We start from the raw sequence: 24,950 nt of genomic DNA, 5'->3' as shown, positions 1-24,950 counted from the left end.
CAGGAGGCTATAAGAGTAAGATGTAAGAATGTTGGTAATACAGGGGGTGAGGGATGGGGCTGTGTTATGAAGGGCTTTGAATGCTAACAGAACAACAAACATTTAGGATATATACAATAAAAACATCAGATAATCTCAGAGAAAAGTCATTAGCCAGAAGAGAGGGGATGGTGGACTTGAGATGTGAGATATGTCTTGAAAGTAGCCAGGAGGAGCGGCTAGATGGCACAGTGGATAAAGCACTGACCCTGGAGTCAGGAGTACTTGGGTTCAAATCCGGTCTCAGACACTTAATAATCACCTAGCTGTGTGGCCTTGGGCAAGCCACTTAACCCCATTTGCCTTGCAAGCCTTGCAAGAAAGAAAAAGAAAGAAAGAAAGAAAGAAAGAAAGAAAGAAAGAAAGAAAGAAAGAAGGAAAGAAAGAGGCCAGGAGGTGAAAGTAAGAAATAGAGAGTATTCTGGGCATGGGATACAGCCATCAACAAAGCACAGAGCTGCAAGATGGAGGGTCATATGTGAGGAACAGCTTTTGGGGATCATAGACTGCATGAAGAGGAGTAAAATGTAAAATGACTGGAAAGGAAAGAAGAGGCCAGGTTATGAAATCTTTAAAAATCAAAACATTTGACATTTGATCTTGGAGGTAATAAGGAGCCATTGGAGTTTATTGATCAGATAAATGATGTGATCAGATCTGAAGAGTGGAGGATGGATTATAGTGGGAAAAGAATTAAGGCAAGGAAACCAATTAGAAGAAGAGGGTAGTATTTTAAGCACAAGATGAGGGCCTACCTGAGGCTGGCAGCTGATGCTGGGTGGGGAGAATAAACATAGATATGAGATGTGAAGGTTTAATGGCAAGTCTCAGAAAATGTGTTTTTGAGACGAGAGGGAGAAGGATGGCAAGATGGTAAATCTGAGTGAATGGGAGTACAGTGATTGATTCAACTGTAATATGAAATTTGGGAAAGAGGAAGGTTGAGAAAAAGATATATTGAGTGTTATGTAGATCCAGTATCATGGTAAAAGTAAAAATAATACTGGACTGAGGTCTAGGTCTAACTCTGCCATTAATAATTGGTAAATCATTTAACCTTGGCTTTAGTTTCCTCAGTAAAACTAGCAAACCGGATCTTGACAATTTGCAAGATACTTTTTGTTTATGAAATTCTATGATTCTGTATAAAGATAGATAGATGATGCAGTGATAGAGTGCTAGGCCTGGAGTCTTGAGTTCTTATTTGGCCTTTATATAGTTGTGTGACCTTGATCAAGTCACTTAACCTTGTTTGCCTCAGTTTCTTCATCTGTAAAATGAGCTAGAAAAGGAAATGGAAAACCATTCAGTATCTTTGCCAAGAAATCCCCAGAAGAGGTCATGAAGAGTCGAACCAACTGAACAATAACAACAAATGATTCTATTTTCTGCAGGAGCTAGGAATTACAGGTGTAATTATTTTAAGTAAAAATGTTTTCTGTTGTTCCTCATAAATTAACACTGAATACACAATTTTTGAATGCACATCTCAGTTCTTACTGAAATGTATTAATAGAAAGTACCACTTTGCTTGACTAATTCTAGATGCATGAATAGCATCATTAAGAACTGTATCCTTCTTGTTAATAAATTTGTGTAAATAATAAATATGAGAAATTACTGCACCCTCTTCAGAGGGTTTTTAATGATAAATTAACCAGCAGGGATAAAATAAAATTTTCCCCACTGTGATTTCATGGTATTGTCACAGTTTGTACGCATTCTCTCTGTTCCTAAACAGAAGCACTTCTTGGTTCAATATGCAGGCACATCCTATTCTCTTTCATTTCCCTTATAAGAGGAAAAAGATTAGGCAGGCCTCTCTTTTTTAAAAGCAAGTGTCATGGAAATAGCCCTGGAGTTGGGGTCTGGAGATCTCAGTTTGAATCTTCTTTTTAACATCTAAGAGGGAACCTCACTTTTCTCTGTAAAAACAGAAAGTACTTTGTAAAGTGCAATATAAAAGTGATCTGTTGATGTTACTGTTACTGGAGAAGCTGTGGAAAGTGAATGGCAGCAGTCCATTTTGTATCCTAGCTTGAAATCCACCTTATTTCAAATTATATGGTAGAAAGTCTAAGAAGTGGATGGAAATAGTGGCAGTTAAGTGAAACTAAGATTAAGTCTCCTCTCCATGGCTAAGGGGAGAAAATATAAAGTATAGAATGGGAAACAGAAGTGAAAATAGAACGAGAGATTGGTTAGCATATCATCTGTCGACACCTAGAAAAGTGCACGAAGACAGTTAATGGTCCCTTTCCTTCCTCTAATTAAATTTAAGGCTTTGTTTGTAGGTCCAGAAAATTATAGGGACATAACTGTAGGGGTAGCACTGTAAGGTGGAGAATGTTGGACCTGGAATTGGGAGATACCCTCCACTCTTACTAGTTGAGTTATCCTGACTCCAGGCCCTGGTATTCTATCCACCGCACCTGCCCTGCCAGCTGTGGCTGTGGGCAAATCATCCTGTCTGAACTTAATTCTCCTTCCCTTAAATATAGAGCTAATAATACCTCAGTAATAGTGGGGAGGTGAGGAATGAATGCATTCCCAACGGAGGGACAGCCTATAGAAGAATATGGATATGGGCAATGGAAGGTTGAATGTGAGGAACAGTAACAAAGAGTCCATAACTGGAAAGGTTGTGAGAAGACTTAAATGCCAAACAATGGGTTTTATATTTTATCTGGAGGAAATAGAGAGATTCTAGAATTTTAATTGAGGAAGAGAGTGACATGGTTAGATCCTTGTTTTAGTTAAATCCCTTTGGTCCCTACATGGAGGATAAATTGGAGAAGAGAGAATCTGAAGGTAATGAGACAAATGAGAAAACCCAAAGGAGCATGGGGTGGGGGGGGGGATTGTTACTGTAGAAATTACCATATTTCCCAACTGATTGGCATTGGAAATAAGAATGTGAGCAGGTTTTGAACTTGAGAAAGTGGAAAGTTTGGAAGCAGTGTTGACCTGAGGACCGAGGGTGGTAGGGATAAGAATGATAATAATAGCGAGCATTTATTTCAAAGTTTAAGATTTATAAAACTTTTTTCTCTTTATATTTAATTTTTTAATGTCTCCAAAATGTTTTCCCAATTATATGCAAAGATAGTTTTCAACATTTATCCTTGTACAAGCTTTTGAGTTCCACATCTTTCTACCATCCTTCCTTCCCTTCCCTAGGGCAACTAACAATCTAATATAGATTGTGTGTGTGTGTGTGTGTGTATAAATAGTGTGTGTGTGTGTGTGTATAAAATAGTATATATAATTATATATATATATATATATATATGTATGTATATATGTATATATAGTGTCTCATTTTGACCTTACACTAAACCTGGAAAGTAGTTACTATAATTATCCTCATTTTACAGATGAAACTGAAACAGTTGTTTAGTATCTTGTCCATGGTCACATAGATAGTATGTGTCTACATTTGAGGGGGCACATTTGAACTCAGATCTTCCTTAAATACAGGTTCAAGTGCTCTATATCCACTACTACCCCGAGCAGTCTATTTAAAAAAAAAAAGTATTCTGTTTTGAACATGTTGACTTTGCTTAAGCAACATCCAATTAGAATTCACCAGTACTCTATTAGTAATATGAAACTAGAGCTCAAGAGATTAGGATTGAATATATAGATCTGGTAGTCCTTTGCATTGAAGATAATTAATGGAAGCTGATTAAGTCACAAACAGAGATTATAGAGAACAAAGAGGAGATGGCCAGGACAGAGTCCAAAGGTCACAAAGAGATTGTATGGATCATGACATGGACTAAGAAATGAATCTAGTAGTCACTTAGACATTATTATGTTTGAAATAATGTATTTTCTGTCTTTTGTTAATTTCCAACTTCTCATCAGAACTAATTCTAAATTGTGAAATTGTGAAGTAAATGAAGTTTCACTTAGCTAATATGGTTCCTACCTACTACTCAAGATACAACTCTCAAAGTTACAGGATTTTTGCAAGCTTAGTAGGGAATTCTTATGAGATAAAAAGCATCCTGGACTTAGATGTAGGAGAAAGATTTGGGGCAGGGTGACTTTCCTTGAGCTCCCTTAAATCACTACTCTCAATGCTTAACTAGTAAGGTCAGACTTGATAACAGTTTCATCATTTGCTATTCAAATAGCATACGAAATGAGTCACTACTTTCCCTACTGGGATTTTCTTTCTTAAGACTACAGTGCTATTTTTTGCAAAATCAGATTCTTTTTACAGTTACCTAAGGGATTTGATCTTTTTATAAGAGAACTTTGGAGAGCATATCAAACCAATTTTTCTGTAAACCCAGATAAGGATTTTGATTTAGTTGGTTAGGATAGAATACAGATTTGCCCAAAATTATGGTTTCAATCTCTTGGTAAGACATTCAATCATAGAATCTTTGGATGTTAGTGCATTTCATCTCATCCAAGTTATTTGATTTTACTATCAGTATAATGAAGATGGGTATGACTAAATAGAAGTGTTCGTTCTAAAAAGAAAGAGAAAAGGAGATCTTGGGATCTTATTGTGCAAATTCAGTATGAGTAAATGGTGTGATGGAATTCAAAAAAGATAGTCTTAGTCTACATTGAGAGGTTTGGAATCTAGGACGAGGGAAGGGGTAGGCTTTCTAGAGTTTGGCTAAGTCAGAATACACATAGTGTATTGTTTTCTGTTCAGGATAGCATATTTTAGGAAAAGGTATCTATGGAATAAACTGTCAAAAGACATGACTCTATTTACTGTCAATGACATTTATCTTCACATGTTTTTTGTCATTCAGTCATTTCAGTCATGTCTGAACCCATTGTGAGTTTTCTTGGGAAAAGATACTGGAATGATTTGCTATTTCCTTCTCCATCTTATTTTACATATCAGGAAACTGAGGCAAGCAGGGATGAGTGACTTAGCCAGGGTTACATCACTAGTAAGTGTCTGAAACCATATTTGAACTCAGAATTTTCTGACTCCAGGCCCAGCCTTCTAACTGTACCACCTAGCTGCCTTTATAGCACATGTGTAAAACAGTCCATTTAATAGATTGCATATTTACAATTTGTTTCTATTAGCAGGGATCATTAGCTGACTATTTTTAGTAAGTTGTAATTTGGACTTTTATAATGGCTAATATTAAAATATATCACAATTTAAATATCATTTTAAGAATTGGTATCAATTTCTCTATTGGGTTAATATGTATTTATGTTGTACTTGCAAAAATAGTTTGCTAAGTAAAATCTGTTTCTATATTATTAAAAAAAAGTAGAAGAATTTTATGACTATAATACTTGTCCAAGTTTGAAATAGCAGTTGTACCTTAAAATAATTTAAAATAATTACCTATTACCTTTAGATAAATATGGAACTACATAATTAGCTCCTCTTTATTAGGTATCTGGTGACTGACTTAACCGTACTGAATCTCAGTTCAGTTGGATAGCTGGTTGACACAGCCATTTTATTAGCATCTACTTCCTTCTCCAACTTTAACACCAGTATGATCTACAGCAAACCTACCATGTAGTTTATTGCCTCGGCCATATTTTTTCTTTCTGCTGTAATCATAATAATCTCAGTTCTGACTTCTCAAAATTTAATGTTTAGTTATCATAACTTGGAACCAATGTAATTATTTCTTAATCAGTTTGCCTATAGGATGTTTCTTTCAAGTTTCTGAGGAAGGAAAGAAAAAATGTTGGTCACTTGGGGGGGATGAGGGGAAAGGTTACAGCTTCTCTGTCATTTGTTAAGGGGAGTCCCTTTGTTGAATTCTAATCTCTATGTGAAAGGGCCTGATCACTTCAAAGCAGCCTAGTGACTGGAAAATGTTCAGGATGGTTCATACTGTTACAGCTTAGGGATTGACTTAGTTGGTTGTGCTTTTTTGTCTCTCTGCTTAGGATTTCTAAAGTTAATGAACATTTGAAGTTTGATGCTCGTGGCAGTCGGGATTGATACATTCACCTGGTGTGAGTTGTCAGACCTTCTGTTGCTTGGTAGCTGGTAAGTTCAGGTGTCTTTTCCTCATTTCATTTTTACCACGATGAAGACAGAGCCTATACTTTTTTAGTAATAGACTATAAGGTTGACATTTCAGTGTCTTGTTAAGCATATTGCAATTTCCATATTTAGAATTAAGCCAATGTTTTGAAAATTTGTGAAACAAGTCTATTTCCTTCAAGAAATAAACTAAAATATCAAAATGTTCATTCTTTTAAAGATGTATTTAAAGTAGTTCCAGATTAGTAGTCAGTCAGGATTACAAAGAAATTTGGCATCCATAGAGTTTATATACCATTGTGTAATGTACAGACTGTACACAGAAGCTATTAAGTTTTCATTGAAGAACATATTTTTCTTTAAACATTTTGAGGTTCAAAAATCACATTTAATTGTTCAGTAAATTGTACATAGTTAAGCAGTCTTAACCTCCTGGGGGACTAAGAAACTTGTAATAAAAAACTGAAAGCATTAGTTTCTATACAAAACTCAAGATACTTTTAAAAACATACCTAAATCAAATGATACTCCTCTCTTTTCATTAGGGCCATCTTTCCCTCCATAATTTAACTTTTGATTCTACAGTATATTAGGATAAATTATAAATTTGTATCATACTATTACAATTTATTGATATTATAGCTTTTAATTCTGGAATGATCTTTTAAAATGACAATGGACAGTGAATTAGTTCATAGAAGAGTAAGTTTAAGGGGCTATCAGTTACTTTTTGATGTTAAATATAACAATAAAATATTTGTGGTTAAAACTTTCTTCCTTCTTTAATCTAGAAGAGCAATTACAGTTCTTGTTTGATTTTATGAAAATTTTTAGAGCATTCATTTCCATTTTTCTGCAAACTATTAAGTATCCTTTTGTTATAATTTTACAGGCCAAACTTTAAGATCAAAGAATAAGAATTGCAGTTACATGGTTTGACTTCTATAGCATCACATAGCCACTCAGTTGTGATATCTTTGTCTGATCCCTGGTTTTTCTGTGTTTATGAGCTTGTCATTTCATAGACCAACAAAAAAATCTTAGAGCAAGAGTCTTTTTTATAATGTTTTATATGTCAATGATTTTTGACAATTTGATCTATATTACAAAGGAAACCAATAATATTAAAATATTAATTTACTCAAGATAATTAAAAAGAAGTTCATGAACCCCAAGGTGAAAACTCTTGCCTTAACAAATGTGAAGCACAATTCAATGTTTTACATATATTCTGAATGTTAAATCATAAAAATAGTCTTACTTATAATTAAATTAATTTTATACTGATGGTAATTAAGTATATTTTAATATCCTTTATTTAGAAATTTATATAGCTTGTTCAGTGATTGCCAAACTCTACCTTAACCTCCCCTCCAAAAATAAACAACCAAAATCAAAACTCATCTTATTAACATTATTATTTTCCCACGATGTCTTCAGAGTATATTTTTGTCTATTAAATTTCTTCTCATTCAATTCAAACCATCATTCCAGACTGACAGGATCTTTTTGAGTCCTGGCTCATCATTTTAGTCTCCATTCATAGGTTTCTTCCATGTATTGTTTTGTCTGAGTTACTGACAAAAATGTTTTTAGGGCTAAGGACAAATTTACAAAGCCCACTAGTCTATTAGAAATCTCTTCTTCAAATAAGCCTTAACTCAATGATATCTATTCTGTAAGTTTTAACATTCAGTCAGTTATGTAAATTCACCTGCCTGTATTCTCTATCCCACTTCTCTCTCTCTTGCCCATAAAGAGAACATGAAGGGGACGGCTAGGTAGCGAATGGGGTGGCTAGGTGGCACAGTGGATAAAGCACCAGCCCTGGAGTCAGGAGTACCTGGGTTCAAATCTGGTCTCAGACACTTAATAATTACCTAGCTGTGTGGCCTTGGGCAAGCCACTTAACCCCATTTGCCTTGCAAAATAACCTTAAAAGAAAGAGAGAGAGAGAGAGAGAGAGAGAGAGAGAGAGAGAGAGAGAGAACATGAAGAATGCTAATATATTCTTTGTTGGAACAACATTTTCCTGACCAACCAGTCTATTAACTTTGTCACAAAAGAAACCAATATCCTTGAAACCAATATTCCCTGTTTTCCTTTCTAAATGTTCTAAGATGATCCCTTTTATGATGCATTTTAAAATTTTTTCCAGGAACAAAGCCAACTCACCAGCCAGTCATTTACACACTCCAGTCTCTTCTCTCTCTCAGAAATTGAAATATTGTCAACCTCCAGTTCTGTGCCCATTTTCCTTGATTGTGACAGTGACTCAACAATCACATCTACCAGTCTCTGGTAGTTCTTATGGGGCCCATGACTTGAATTTCTTGAAGAAGCCCCATTTTCTTATACCATCTCCTTACTTTTCTTGAGTTTCAATTCCTTGTTAACCATTTTTACTATGTCTAACTCAGTCTAAAACTCATTCTTCAAAAACCCTGAAAGAAAACATAGTTGTGCCATTCTTTCAGTAAAACATTTATTAAGTGACTGCTTCAGCGAAGTTCTCAGAAATAGCTTGGAAATTGTATAAAACAATTGCTTCTTCAAGGTCTCTTGTTTTCTACTAATGTGCTTAAATTTCCCAGGTCAAAGAATACTGTGCTGTAAGCAAAAGATATACAATCGTTAGACTATTTTGTCTCAAGTTTTATGTTATCAATCATCAAAAGTTAGTTACAAATTGTAAGGGGAAGACAGTAAGCATTTATTAAGCACCTGCTGTGCTCCAGGTACTGTTAAGCACTTTACAAATATTTCATTTGGAAAACAAGATTGTTGTTGTCTTTCCTGATCCCTCTCCTTTTCAAGAACATGGGATCTTTGAAATTCAGGTTCAAAATCCTGACATTTGCAGGAGAGTACAAGACCTATAGCAGAAAAGGCTATCCTTGAACATGTTTTAGAATCCAAGAGAAACAGTAATTTTACTCCATTATTACAAATTTATAATTAGGAGACCTGGGTTAAGTTAATAAAAAGAAATTTCTGTTAATGCCTTAGAAAACTCAACTCTATGTTGACCTTGTCTTCAGAACATCTAATTTGACATTTAATTAGTGTCACTAAGAATTAGTAATTCACAAATTATTCTTTAGTTAACCTTTGTTGAGAAATACATAGCAAACTAGGGAGAAATTTGAACTTTTTTGCTGGATTGGATCAGTTATTATGTGATTTTTAAAAAGAGTTTAAAACTTTTATAATAACTGTTCTTTATGTTACTGATACCATAATACATTTCATGAAGGAATTTAAATTTTATACTTCTGACATCATTACTTGAGTTTCTGAATTAGGACAGGGTGAGTTTCTTCCTAAAGGAAATGTTTCATAACTCTTAGATCTTGCCTTTTGTGTACTATAAGTGAAAATGAATTAACTTAGAAGGGCATCATCACTGGTGGTGACTAGAATGAAAAAGATTGTAAATTGCTATCACTTTTAAAGTCTTAGAATTTACTAGCTAAAAGAGACTTTAGAAGTCATCTCATTTGCCATTTTATAATCAGAATAAGATGAAATTAAGGAATGGTTAAGTGACTTGCTTAAGGTCACAGAATTAATTAACAGTAATTCATATAATATTGAAAGTACCAAGAGGTTACAATATTTTTTCTACAGTAATGTTGATGCTTTTTAGTAATTATTGAGAATTATCCTGCTTCTATTCTTTCCTAATCCATTTTCTAAATAGCTATCATAATAATCTTCCATAAAAAAATCTTTCCACTAAAAAAAACCTATTTCCCTCCCTCCCATCCCTATCCTATTGAATAAAGAAAAGAAAAGAAAACCAAGTTTCCCTCATTGGCTATGTGCAAAAAAACAGATGTCACTGCACCTTGAGTCCATCACCTCTCTATTTGGAAGTGAATAATACACTTCATCATCAGTCACTGTTAGTCTTATACACCAAAGAAAGAGAGAAAGGTGCAAAATGTACAAAAATGTATCAGCTGTTTGTGTTAGCAAAAAAAAAAAAAGTCAGAAAGTAAGATGTCCAACAATGGGAGAATGTCAGAACTAATTGTGGTCTATGAATGAAATTATATTCTGTAAGAAAAGAGGAAATAGATGTTTTTGATGACACATGCAAAGACATATATTAACTAATGCAAAATAATCTTCCTAGGTAAGGCACAGATCTGACTGCATGTCTGTCTACTTTTGCTTAAAAATATCTTGAAGGGGTTTCCTGTTGCCTCTAGAATAGGATTCAAATCCCTTAGCTTTGCATTTAAAGTCTTGTATAATGTGACTATAGCCTATTCTTCCAGATTTATTGCCTCTTAGTTCCTTCCACACATTCTAAATTCTAGACAAGGTGATCTATAGTTGATCCTTAAATCCTTAATCTAGAATATTCCATCTCCATCTCTTTGCCTTCACACTGCTGTCCTCATTCTGAAAATACAGACTCCTGTATCTTTTCAGATGTTCTCAGATTTCAATCCTCTCTCCTTCAGATTACTATATATATATTTTTACCCTTGTAAATTCCTTGAAGGAAGAGACTTTCATTTTTACTTTTATATGCACAATACCTATAGTTCAGTATCTTGTTTAATAAAAAAAAGAGTTCAGTTTAAATGATTTGAATCCAGGGTAGAAGATGATTTAATTTTTTTAACATCCATATTCAGGCAATTCTTCCAAGCAAAGATTGTTATTGTTCATTTGCATATGAAAGACAGCATTACTCAGAAGTGATTGAAAATTTGAGTTTTGATATGTGAATCATCTTCTCTAACTGTTTTTCGTTTCTCCCAGGTGAGTTGGCACATAGATTCATCTCGGGATGCCATTAGTGAAGAGAAATATTGACCCCAGGCATCTGTGCCATACAGCATTGCCCAGAGGCATTAAGAATGAACTGGAATGTGTAACCAATATCTCCTTGGCAAATATAATTAGACAACTAAGTAGTCTGAGTAAGTATCTTTGATTGTCAATGCACTTAATTTCAAGATAAAATATTATGCATTTTTGGAAGATAATTCTCCATGAGTTGTTTTTTGCTTGTTTTTATGAGGGGAGAGCAGGAGTAAAACAGACATTGAAAACAATTTGGCATAGTTGAAAAAACAATAAAAAAAATTTTGAAATTCTCCCAAAGTATTATTCTGAAGAACTTTAGTGGGTTGTCAAATGAGTCAGAAAACTGCTATTTAGCCTCCCACTCTTTTTTTTTCTTTTAACTCTTTGGGTCCTAAAGAGTTCTTATATAGACCAATTTTAAGGTCAAATAAATATATATTAGGTACATATAATATTTCTTTTGTATATCATATATTTATGTACTTTAAAAGAAAGCCCAGCAGATGTGGGTGGGAAATCACTTTAATTACTCTCATATTTGCATCTATGAAGAAGGGATGGTCATAGCTATATATATATTGGGAGCTCTGTAGGATCTATCTCTTAAGTATCCCCAGAACACCTTCATGAACTACCAAAGTATGAGATCCATTGTCTTATGTTGATTGGATGGCTAATACCCAAATATATTTCAGATTTGCTATTTTAAAAAAATGCATTTTGATTGCACCTCATAAAATCTCATAACTTATACAATTCAACCTCAATATGTCTAAAACAGAAGTCCCTGTCTTCCTTCCTAACCCAAGAAGCCTGGCACTCTGACAAGCCAGTTTGAATTTTACTATTTCTGTCAAATCATCCACATTCACACTATCTTGATAACCTCCATTCCTCAATCTCACTCATCTCATATCCAATCATTTGCCAGGGCTTATTGTATCTGTCTCCACATCATTACTCCCTTACTTTATCTTCTCTTCAACCATATAATTGGCAAACCTATTTCAGGCTCCATCATCTCTCACTTAGAATCCTTGCTCTCCTAATTATTATCTAATTGCCTTCTAATTGTTCCCCCATTTCAGGTTCCCTTCCATTCCAATCTATTCTCCACTCCATTGAGGTCAAGCTTAAATAGAAATACTTATTAGAAAACCACAAAACAACAATATTTATGATATGCATTGCATTTTTATTTTGTTAACCATTTCCCAATTATATTTTAATCTAGCTTAGGCAGTACTGGGATCAAGAGTTTGACATCTCTGCAGTCTACTCAACCATGTTAGTGATTTTCCTAAAGTACAAGTCTGGCCATATAGCTTCCACCCCTTCCACAGGAAAATAAACTCCAGTGGCTCTCTCTCACTTCTTGGATCAAGAGTGAACTGTTAGATTTTGAAATGGCTTCATAACAACTCCACCTTAACCTTCTAGCCTTATTGTACGTTATTTCCCCATCATGTTCTCTGTGATCCAGCCATACTAATCTTTCATCTCCTGTCTTCCTGCCTTCATATTTGTTAGTCTTCATACTTTGAATGTTCTTCCTCCCCACTTCTAACTCCTAGAATCCAAAGATTTCTTTAAGACTCAGCTGAGTATCCCCTTCTTCTTGAGGCCTTTCTTGATCATTCTCCTAGTGAGTGCTTATTGTCGACTGACTTATATCTGCTTTGCAGGTGCCTGTGTTGGCTCATTTTTGTCTCTAGGTCTCCTTCTTCCCCCTCCCCTCCCATAAAAGTTTCTTAAGGGCAGGGAATATTTTACTTTTGTCTTTGTGCTCTCATGTTTACTCCAGTGCTTGGCAAATAATAAGTATCTGATAAGTTCTTATTGATTGAGTGATTGAAAAAAATGTTGAAACCAATTTGAAAGGATAGTTTTGTTTTTTATCAAAAGTGTTATCAGAAATTTGAAAAAAAAGCTTCTTAAAAAATCTAATTTTTTTTTTTTTAGGGAACTTCTATTATTGTTAAGAAACCAAAAGGAAGTAATTGAGTCAAAAAATATTTTCTGTTAAATGAAAGAAGTAGGCATCTTAGAACCTAAATAGGGGACTAATTCCATAAAATTTTGTATTAACTGAAGAAAATAATGTACCATGAATAGCTATTGCTTCCTAATGATAACATTTTCCTTAATAAGGAATCAATTTAAAATTTAAGCAAATGAACACAATTAGCTATAGTATGAGTAGAAGAAATACTTTTCTAGCAATACAAAGAGAATTTTATCATATTGAAATTAAAATTTGGTGAGTATTATTAGTGTTCTAATTACTTAAGAACCATATTTCTGTCATTTTGTTGAGGGGCTTTTAAGCAATTAATGTAAACAGGTAAATAATTGATATGCTTTCCTATTTAAACCTTTGTTAACAAGTAGAGTTCAAATTAGAAATGAAGGGCTTCCTGACCTACTTTTCTCCTGGAGAAGCTCAGAATCAAAATCCTTTCTTACCGGTTTATTTTTTAGAAATGATTGGCAACTTACAGCTCCATCTGGTGACTTTATGATGAAAAGTGGGATTTATTAATTTTTATTTCTTTAATGTTCTTGCATTTTAATTTTTTACCTATATCATACTATATTTCTAATTATATCATTTCAAAACTCCTTGTTATGGAATACTGATAGAAATAAAATAAACCATCAGAAAAATGGAAGTCCAGGAACTTCAGGGTCCAATAATATGCTCTATAATAAAATATATATATATATACATAATAAAAATTTTTGATAAAGGTTTCCAGCTTGAATACTTTGAAGTTCACACTCACCTTCTCCTTCCCTCCATTTTACATGGATATTAAAAATCGCTTTTTTTGGCTAGAACTTGTTCTTAGTTTGGTGTTATCTCAGTTAGTTTCCTTTCTCTTACTGTGTACTGTCATCTAAAGTAATAATTCTAGTTGGTAGGTGGCTACAAACTAAAGACATTCATACTTATAGTAAAATAATGAAATGGATATGAACAAGTCTATTACCATATGTGTTCTAACATAATTTGCTGTTTCATCCCCATTTTCCTCAGGCCTACCTATCACATCCCCCCCCCCCATTCAGCTCTGTCTGTTGTCTGAGTGATCCTATTCTATTATAGCAGACTCTGCTTGGTATTAGGACGTCTTTTCCCATTATCTTAGAATCACAGAAACTTTGTTTCACCTAATAGACACTGTTTGTGGTCACCCTCTCATTCATATCGCCAGACAGAAGTAGGACATATTCCTTGTTTCTCAGACAACCTTTATAAGATGCCATCACCCAGAAAACTCTCTTCCTTTGCTATTCACTCAAACCACACACACACACACACACACACACACACACACACAAACACATATATTCTCCCTTTTCGAGAAGTTGAACATTTGGTTCATAGTCTTCTGCCATCCATCATTTGCCCTTTTAGGGGAACTTTAATATATCAGTATAATCTTTATCTTCATTGTAAACTCTAGTTCCCCTGCTCTAACCCCACTTTGTTCTTTTTTTGAAATTTTGATCCTATATTTATAGAGTAAGACCAGTCCAAATTTAGAGTGTTTTCTATCCTACATTCCTCTTTTCCTTTGTTTTATCACATCTCAGTAGGGTTCATCTCACTTTAGATGTCTACCAACAAGTTGATTAACCCCTTTTGACCTCAATTTCCTCATCTATAAGAAGGAAGTAATAATTCTACCTACCTCTCACAGAACTATAGGGAGAGCCAAATGAAATAATGCTTCCAAAGAAAACTAGGTCTACTCCTTGACTTCTCACTCCCTCTAACTCACTGCATCCAGTCATTTGCCAAGCCCTGTCGATTTATCTTCATATCATCTCTCATAGAGTTCCCTTCTCTCCTCTGAGGCTGCCATCACCCTGCTTCAGGCCCCTAATGTCCCATGCTTGGATTATTGCAGTAGCCTGCTATTGGTATTCCTGCCTCAAGTCTCTTCACTCCAATCCATATTTTACTCATCCATCGAATTCATCTTAAAGTGCAAGTCAGACCAAATCCATTGTGTAAATTCTCATGGATGCTTATTAAATACCAGATCAAACAGTCTTCTGGCCTTTCAGCCTTTCATAAGATGACCCCTTCATACTTCTCCAGTCCTCTTACCCTTTATCCTCCCTGAGCTTTGCAATACAATTACTGGCCCTTGTAATGCCTCACACCTCCAGGATATTGTCATGTCTGCCCCCATGCCTGGAATTCTCCACCTCTTTATCTCTGGTCTCCTTCAAGCCAAAGCTTGATTCACATCTTCTACCCAAAGACTTTCCCAGTCCTCCTTCATCTTATGCTTTCCCTGTGAATACACACAGCTCATTTGGGAACAGGTTTCTGCCTCTGATCTCCCCATTAGACTGGGAGCCCCTTGAGAGGAGGTGCTATTTGTGCCCATTTCTGGAATCCTCTTTGCTGAGCCTAGTGACTGGTACGTACCAGTCACTCAATGCTTCTTTGCTTCAAGTATTTCATAAATATCAGCTGTCATTGCTTGAGAAAAAACATTAAGCCAATCATACCCCTAGACCTAGTCATCCCATTGTTGGACACATACTTAAGAAGATCAATGACCAAAAGAAAGGCCCCCTAATATAACAAAAATTCATAGCAGAATTCTTTGTTAGTAAAAATACAAAACTGAAAACTAAAAGAAATATGATATACCCAGTACTGTGAGAGTGACTAAGCAAATGTGTAATGGGAATATAATGGAAAAGTACTGCATTACAAGAAAAGGAGATATAAAGAATTCCTCATATTCACATTTTTTACAATGCAGTAATTTTCCACTATACTATCATGCCACAGTTTAGTGATATTTCTCCATTATTAGGTAATCATCTTTTTCTTGTATTTTTTGTTTTTGCTAAGACAAAATGTGGCCATGAATTTTTGTGATACAGAGCAAAGTAAGCAAAAACAATAGAACAGTAAATACAGTGGCAGCAGTAATGAAAACATCAACAAAATGCAGCTAGACAGGAGGTAAACCAATGACTCATCTTGTCCCCAAAGCACAGCTGATAAATCAGATTTCTTTCCTTTCAGTAGATAGGTGGACTAATATTAATAGCTTGCATTTATATATGGCTTAGTTTAAGACTTGCCAAACACTACAATTATCTCATTTAATCCTCAGTCACACTGGGAGGCAGGTACTAATATTATCTTGTTTTTATGGATGAGGAAACTGAGGCAGGCAGAGTTTATGGGACTTACCAAGAGCCATGCAGCTAATAAGTGTCTAAGGCTGGATTTGAACTCAGATCTTCTTGTCTCCAGGCCCAGCACTCTTACCTACTGAACTACCTTCCTGCCTAAGTTTGTTTTAGGTCTTTATAAATGTGACCTCTTATTTTGACTCAGTGTTTTAAGACAATAATTGCAGGAATTATTGATTTGGGCTCAAATTTTCGTTCTTCCACTTCCTAAATAAGTATGACTTTGAGCAAATTCACCGAACTCTTTTCTTCTGTAAATTAGGAATGATGCTTATACTGCCTGTCTTAACAGTTATTGGGATTTAAAAGTCTGCTATAACAAACTTAAAAATTTTGTCTTTGTTATTGTCTTTCATTCTTCAAGTATTTATGTAGTGCTGGTGATTGTTATAGGAGAAGCAGTAGAGAGATTAAAGGATGTTTAGAAACCAGCTTTACAAACCTTGAAATGCTCAATTTACATGAATTATACTAACATATATTTCTGTATTTTAAAAAACCTATCATGCCAACAGCAGTTAGGTAAGTGAGCTGATTCCCTTGTTTTTGTGTTTTTTTTTCCTTTGCCATATGGATAATGGCAATAACTGACATTAATATGGGGCTCTAAGGTTTTCACCCTGTTTTACATGAATTATCTCATTTGAGCCTCATAACAACCCAGTGAAGTAGGGACAGGTATTTTTGTTTGTTTTTTACAGACAAGGAAGCCCAAGATTTCACCATTAATTTTTTTAAGTTTGGGAGTTCCAAAATTTTCTTTCTTCTTCCCTTCCCCCCCTCCCCAAGACAACAAGCAATTTGATACAGATTATACATGCACAATCATGTTCAGTATATTTCAATATTAGCCATGTTGTAAAAGAAAAATCAGAACAAAAGGGAAAAAAACAGTTAAAAGTAAAAATAGTATGCTCTCTTCTGTATTCAGATGCCATAGTTATTTCTGTGGATGTGGATGTCATTTTACATCACAAGTCTTTTAAAATTGTCTTAGATCACTGTATTGTTGAGAAGAGCTGAGTTTATGATAGTTGATCATCACTCACTATTGCTGCTACTATCAGTGTTCTGATTCTGCTCACTACACTCAGAATCAGTTCACATAAGACTTTCCATTTTTTTCTGAAATCTGTCTGCTCATCATTTCTTTTAGGAAAATAATATTCCATTACTTTCAAATACCAAAACTTGTTCAGCCATTCCTCAGTTGATGGGCATTCCCTCAATTTCTTATTTTTGCCACCATAAAAAGAGCTGCTATATGGGGCAGCTAGGTGGTACAGTGGATAGTGGACAGCCCTGTAGTCAGGAGGACCTGAGTTCAAATTTGACCTTAGACACTTAATACTTACTTAGCTGTGACCTTGTCAAGTCACTTACCCTACTGCCTTGCAAAAAACAAAGCACAAAAGAAAGCTGCTATAAATATTTTTGTATGTGTGGGTCTTCCCCTCCCCCTTTTTATGATCTCTTCAGGATATAGTCTTAGTAGAAAACCCAAGATTTCATAGGGATAAATTGCCCAGGCTCAGATTGCCAATGTCAGAAATAGAACATAAACTTGGATCTTTCCTAGTCTCATCCAGCTTCTCTGAAGCTTTTTAAATTTAAATGATGAGGGTTTTCTGGAGAAATAGAGGGACAGAAGTACTCCAGAACTGTTGATTTTATTGACATAAGAAAAACCTGGTGGAAAAACCCCTACCAAAATGGATGCCATAGCTTCTATTTTGTAATTTTATAATTTATCAGAAAATTGCCTGTGGAAGCATTGAGGGTCTCATGGGAGGGTCACACAAACAATGTGTCAGAAGCTATTCTTTAAATCCAGGGTTTTTTTTTCCTCACTTACTAAATAATTACATTGGTGACTGGGGACCAGGATTATTCCAGTAACACCCCACCACCAGTACCCCCCACCACCCTCCAGGGTTCCAAATTTTGCCTCAGGATTTCAGAATAGGTATAACTAGCAATAAGATAAGTAAGTAGTATAGTGAGTGTAACACTGAACCTGGAATCAAGAAGACCTAAATTCAAATTATGCTTCAGATACTTATTAATATGTGACCTTGGACAAGGCATTTGACATCTGCCTCAGTTTCCTTTATTTACAATATAGGGATAATGATGACATGTACCTATCTCCCAGGATTGTTGTAAAGATAAAATGAGATAGTTTCTAAAGTGTTCTACAAACCTTACCATACTTGTACAAAAACTGTTTCAACAAATATTGAAAAATGGGCCATTTTTCATTCACTTCCCATTCTCATGACTCCATTTGAGCTTTTCTTGGCAAAGATGCTGGAATGGTTTGCCATTTCCTTATCCAGCTCATTTTACAGATGGGGGAAGCTAAGACAAAACACATGGCTAGTGAGTGTCTGAAGCCAGATTTGAACTCAGGAAGATGACTCTATCCACTGCAACACCTAGCTGGCCATATATAAATACATAGGATTATGATTGTGATTAATCAGAGATAATAGTGGTGACCCTGGCTCCTCCATCCATTGCATTCATCAGTGCCAGTGGTCATGATGTGCTTCCCAAAGCGAACCTAATTGCTAGACTGCAGTACAAGAATTATCCAAATTGTAAGTATCTGAAGAGTGAGTGGAATGAGAGTGGGTGGAGAAGATAGCTGCCGCAGCAGAATCACAAATACAATCTAGCATAGTGTGTGTGGGTGAACAGTGTTGAAAGCCTGGTCCTGGTAACTAGGTAAGTTTAGGGTTAAGAATAAGGGGGAGTTGGCAACTGCTGTAGCAATAAGCCAGCTAGCACACTGTCTTAGTATTCTGGACCTGAAAGGAAGCTTTAAAAGATCATAGTGATGACACTTAGCACACAAAAAAAGGGCAATAAAGCCTTCTTTAACAGGCAAAAAATGTAAGGGGAATAGATTAGGTAATAAATATTGAGTCCAAACGGCCTTTTAATTTATATTTGTCTGTTAGACCAAAATACTGAAAGGAAATGCAAATGTATCTAATTCTCCATCAAATGAAAATGTTCTAAGACCCAGATATTTTTTTAATGGGATAACTTTCAACACCCAAATTTAACCAACTGAAATTATTTTTAAAGAAATATTCTGGGGCAGCTAGGTGGCGTAGTGGATAATGCACCGGCCTTGGAGTCAGGAGCACCTGGATTCAAATCCAGTCTCAGACACTTATAATTACCTAGCTGTGTGGCCTTGGGCCTTTGCCTTGCAAAATCCTTAAAAAAAAATATTCAATGCAGCCTTTTGAAAAGAAGGATTTGCCTTTGAATGAGAAGTCTGCCTTTTATTGTAAAGATAAAACACAGTGTTCTTGGCTTAGTTATTCTCCAGATGGTCATGGATCAGTCCTCACAGTTCTGTGAACACATAGTTACATCCTCCAGAAAGACTGACTTAAAAAAATAGCATATATTTAATATGTGTAAATGATGGTTGATTGATTGTTCTAACTTCAATTTCTATTGATAGGGAAGTGGAAGGCAAGGAAATAAGCATTTATATAGAACTTGCTATAACCATCATTCTACCAGTAAACTGTCACTCCTACCTGAGAATCATCTTTGACTTTTTCCTCAGTATCTACAATTAAATCAGTTACCAAAGTACCATTGTTTGAGCCTATGAATATCTCTTTCATCTGGTCCTAGCCAACTTTCACTGCAACCAACCTTGTCTGAACTCATTTGTGAACTCATCTGTGCTCTTTTGGATTGTTGTAGGATCACCTTCTCATTCTTATATTACACTTTCTCTTGTATATTTTCTCTAGTCCAAGCAACCTGGACTACTCTGTTCTGATCTGTCAATCACTCCCATCTCTTTACTCAAGCTGATTCTCTTGCCCAGAAGGGACTTTGACCACCATCACATCCACTGACTTCTCCTTCCTTCAAGATCCAACTCTGCTTCCACCTCTCTGACATCTTCCCTGAATTCATACCAATTGAAAATGTCTACCTTGTTCATCTTTTTGGTAGAACTTCACCTGGACCAATCATTCTCTTATTTTCCCTATATAATGAGTAGTTCCTTAAAAAAAAAAAGGGTCTGCATCATGTGTCTCTCTCTTTGTTTCAAGTGCAGGACCTTATGCCTTGAACTTGATAAATGTGGATTAAATTGAATGATATAATGAAAGTTATGTATCAGTGAACTTATACATGGTAATTGAAATAGATTTAAATATTAAATAAGAACTTAGCTTTTAAATCTATTACAAGTTGGTTTTTTTCTATATCTAGGTATTACTTTCTATCCCCTTAAAAAATATATAGTTATGAACCCAGATGTTTGTTTCTCTCTTCATTTAAAAAAAGTTATACATATACTTAAAAGAATTGTTGAACAGCTTATAAGACAAAAAATAAAATACCTGAGCAATAGAAGGAATAAAAAATGCCTATTACTTGGACTATAGTAAGAATGGACAGTCTATGACTAAAGGTGATCCATACCTTCATTCATTTTGACACCGATATTCTGCCTGCAAAGATGATAATTCATGGAATACAAGAGTCTCCAATGAGGTGAAAAGGTAGACAGAGACATATGTGACAGGAAAGACATAGTTGATAGGTATAAATCTGCTTTGGCATATTAACAATGTCATATTATTTGGAAGGAGTGGCATGATGACTGGGAAAGGAAGCAAACAGTCCTGTAGCTATAGTGAGGGGAAGAAGGGCAAGAGAATGAAATTTATTTAGCTTATTTTCCAGAGACTGTGCTTAAACATTTGATAGACCTGATCTTTTTTGAGCTAATAGAAGATTCACCTATATGCTACCCTAGTATACCCATGTTTTAAGATTCTTATAAAAAGGCCTCAGGCAGGGAGCATGTGTTCCCCATTATGGATTTATACAAGATATGAACATCAGATGAAAATGCAAACTATCCAACCAGAGGTTGTACCCACTTTTCTGAGATCCCAGATCTATTCACTGGAGTATCAATATTTTTGTATTTTAGACTTCCCAAGGAATAATCATTATCATGATTATCATGATGATGATCTTGTGGTTTAAGGTTATTTAGCAAGTTTAAACATCTGTGGCAACTGATATAACATTGCAACTATAATTTTATTCTATTAAAAATACATGGGGCTGCTAGGTGGCGCAGTGGATAGAGCACCGGCCCTGGAGTCAGGAGTACCTGAGTTCAAATCCAACCTCAGACAATTAATAATTACCTAGCTGTGTGGCCTTGGGCAAGCCACTTAACCCCATTGCCTTGCAAAAAAAAAAAAACTAAAAAAATATGATTAGCTCAAGAATTATGTGATGATCCAATAAGATGCTGTATGCAGATATTTGAATTAGAAAATACTGCCTGAATATAAGCTAGTATATGATAATAGTTTTCTTTGAACCATAGAAAACTATTTCAGCCATATAAAATTTACTCAATATAAGAATAAGGAATGGAATAAGTGTTTCAGTATTGTACCAGGCACTTTACAGATATAATTTCATTTGCTCCTCACAAGAACCCTAGGATGTAGGTGCTGTTATTATCCCCATTTTATGGTTGAGGAAACTGAGGCAAATAAGTAACTTGCCTGGGGTCACTCAGCTTGTGCCTGGGGTCACTCAGCTTGTTTCTGGGGCCATATCTGAACTTGAGCATCCTGAATCCAGACCCCACTACCCCAGTGGCTAGAGCTTCTCCTCAGTTTAGTACAGTTTAGCATTTATGAGCAATGGAGTAAAGTGCTGATTCATTTTAAATAATTGGATATCTTAAACTTAAGAAATTTTAATTCTAAAACATAGTATTATAGAACCTTTTGCAAAGCATTAATATTGGAGCCAAGCTCTATAAATAGAGTTAAAATCTTAAGTGGAAAGAGAGAGTTGAATCAGGTTCTTGGAGGTTAGTTTATGAAATTAGAGGAGCCAAGACACCCAGGAGATGGATTATAGCAAAATATCACCTATCAAGATCCCAACTGTCCAGCAACCTCACTTACCCATAATTTAGCTGAGAATTAGAAAATAAGCCAAAATATAAATGACAAAGTCCATTCACCAAATAAAGTTAATATGTGTTGTTCTTGGAGAGGGCTTCACCACCTCTTTATTTTTATTGATCACCCACAATTCTAAAAATCATGCTTTTCTGGTCCTATAGTTCTCATATGATTAAAAATAACAAATTAGAGAGGAGGAGGGGATGCATGGTAAGGAAGGTGTCACAATCAGATAACATTAGTTATAGCTCTAAGAAAGGACAGCTGATAGCAAAGAAAGAAGACCAGGAAATATAAAAACCAAATACAGGAACTCAAAAGAGCCAGCACTTTTGTCCACATATGTAGACAATCAACCCTACATAACTCAGGAGCCCTCCATTTGATGATCTTGATTTTTTTTTGAGAAAAAGGCAATGTAATATATTATTATAGAGCCAAGTATGCAATTAGTGTCATGAAATTCAATCCACAGAACTCTCTCAGGCCTAAAATATCTCTTTTAAAAAAATGTAATTTTAGATAATCTGGCAATTCTTTGTTATTTTTATTCATCTCATGTTTCATGAAACTGTTTTAATTCCTGATATACTAAAAGTAATGGTTATTTTGCATTATAAATCTACAGGCTAATTGACTAATTAGATTTTTAGAATTGTATTTCTCCTTTTCAACTAGGATATTTTGTAAGAAATCTAAATTTTAACCTAAATTGGCCCGATCAGTAAATTTAACAATTTCAGGTAGTCCATTGGAAATGGAATATAAAACCTAAGCATATTTCAAAGGGAGATCTCTGAGAGTGACTGTACTGGTAAGATGTGTTATTTTGTACTTCACCTTATTTAGGACATTCAACTTGGTCCTTATAGTAATATATTGTTTGTCCATAAATATTCAGTAAGCCCCACTATGTGCTAGAGACTGCTCTAAATGCTTAGGATACAAAAAAAAGTCAAAAGACAGTCCTTACTCTCTAGGAGTTCAGAAACTATTGTGAAAGAGCCTCCTTTGCTCTAGATATAGTACTAATATTAATATAAAGAAAGAGTTTACATTCTACTTAGGAGAGACCAAATAAAGATGAGATGGAAAGTAAAAGTGGTATATGTAGAAAGGTATGGCATGGCATGGCATAGGGATAGCCAAGAACTGGATTAAGTATGGGTCTGGAATAAGACTTTTGAAGCTGACCTATCAAAGCCCAAGGTGGTTCCAGTCCAGTTTTCTGGTGGAAAGGGGGCAAAGATAGTTACTTGTGTAGAGATAGCATGTGTGGAAATGCCCAGAAATTGATATTTGAAAATAGGAAAAGATTGGAATTTAAAACTTATGATATATATTTCAAATATGCATCAACTTTAATATTGATGTTCAGTTATTAGTGAATACCTAAATATGCTAAATCTCTGGCTGGTTTTTGCCTTAATTATATTTTGTGTTTTGTAGGTAAGTATGCTGAAGATATTTTTGGAGAACTATTTAACGAAGCACACAGTTTTTCCTTCAGAGTCAATTCTTTACAAGAGCGGGTAGACCGTTTGTCCGTCAGTGTTACACAACTTGATCCCAAGGAAGAAGAATGTAAGTTCACTCCTGATATCATATGTTGTTTAAATATTTTTTTACATCCAGTGACAAGTATAATTGAAGAACTAAGCCAAATAAATATATAATTTTGCTTTAAGTTTTTTCTTCCAAATATTCTTGATATATATTGATCATTCATCAATAAATCCATGATAGGTAATCCACAAGCATTTTTAAGCATCCATCATATTCTTGATACAGTAATAGCTACTGGAGATACAACCCAAGTAGAGGAATGGTGGATAAGGAAGAGAGCTTGAGTCCAAGAAGTTTTAAAGATTTTGAACAGAGTTATAAAGGAATACATTGTCATTTCCTTTCCCAGAGTCCCAGAGCGATGGTAATATTGATTTGACTATTTTTAGAAATTGGAACTGAGCCATGAGGAATGGGTCAGAACTCCATGTACATCAGCAGGACAAACAGCAAAAGTTTTGTGCTGACCCTGGTGCCTATCCACATGGATGATTGAAAGGGAAAGTAGGGACTGAGGCTCCCCATATAGTGGTCTATGACAAAATTTAAAAAAGCATTTTTTCCTTTTCTCCATGTATGTTAAACAGTTCATGAGTTCTCAGTAAAACTGCAACATCAGGGAGAAATTTTTCAATAAGCTTTTTCCTCTTCCTCCATTTCTTACAATTCATTTACATATTTCAATATTAGTGGTGAAAATTCCATGAAACTGCTTTAAGGGTCCCTAAATTGGTGTAAATTATTTTTATGAATGTCTTAGAATTTTTGTGCTTCATATGAGCAAACAGGTTTTTTAAAAATTGGTGGGAAGTCTCCTCTTTAAATGGATTTAGTGCTGCTCTTGAAGGCTCCAGATTGTCAGTGCTTAAGGCTGAAATTTTTCACATATTGATGTAAAGCCAGAGGCATGAGATTCAGCTTTGTTACAAGCCAAAATAATTTTAGAACCTTTAGTGTGAAAGTATCTCACATGTCTTCAAGCCATGATGGAGTTCTCAAAATGCTATTGTCTCCTAAGTGCCAGTTCCTTCTCTGTTGAAAGTAATATAAGAACTAAGAACATAATTTTCACATTTCTTCTCTTGAGAGTTGTTGAATGTGGCTCTATAATAGTCACTCTCTTCAGAGAGAAGAATAATTTCTGATGAGTAATTTTCTTTAGTTCAAATAAGAAATTTCAGTAGATCCAAACTTTAAGAGGAAAAATGTCAGAAGATTTCTTGAAACCAGAAAGTAAATGAATAGGGCATGGGCCAACTTCCTTTGACAGTTTGGCCCAAGATGTAAGTGACAAGAAG

At 35.0% G+C, this 24,950-nt stretch overlaps 1 protein-coding gene across 2 annotated transcripts in view; it reads left to right on the top strand.

Moving 5' to 3' along the window:
• The window catches only part of WASF1 (WASP family member 1), a 122,993-nt gene that overhangs the window by 73,882 nt on the left and 24,161 nt on the right, over positions 1 to 24,950 (top strand). For both annotated transcript variants that reach the window (XM_074187339.1, XM_074187338.1), the window contains exons 3-5: positions 5,938 to 6,040; positions 10,817 to 10,977; positions 23,536 to 23,670. In XM_074187339.1, the coding sequence (XP_074043440.1) occupies positions 10,845 to 10,977; positions 23,536 to 23,670 (268 nt within the window). In that variant the 5' untranslated portion in view covers positions 5,938 to 6,040; positions 10,817 to 10,844. The remainder of the gene's footprint in view (positions 1 to 5,937; positions 6,041 to 10,816; positions 10,978 to 23,535; positions 23,671 to 24,950) is intronic.

This window comes from Macrotis lagotis, chromosome 5 (assembly GCF_037893015.1).
Source record: "Macrotis lagotis isolate mMagLag1 chromosome 5, bilby.v1.9.chrom.fasta, whole genome shotgun sequence".
NCBI classification, from domain to species: domain Eukaryota; kingdom Metazoa; phylum Chordata; class Mammalia; order Peramelemorphia; family Peramelidae; genus Macrotis; species Macrotis lagotis.
The sequence above is the reverse complement of the archived record's forward strand: the minus strand, read 5'-3'. Positions and strand labels throughout refer to the sequence as shown.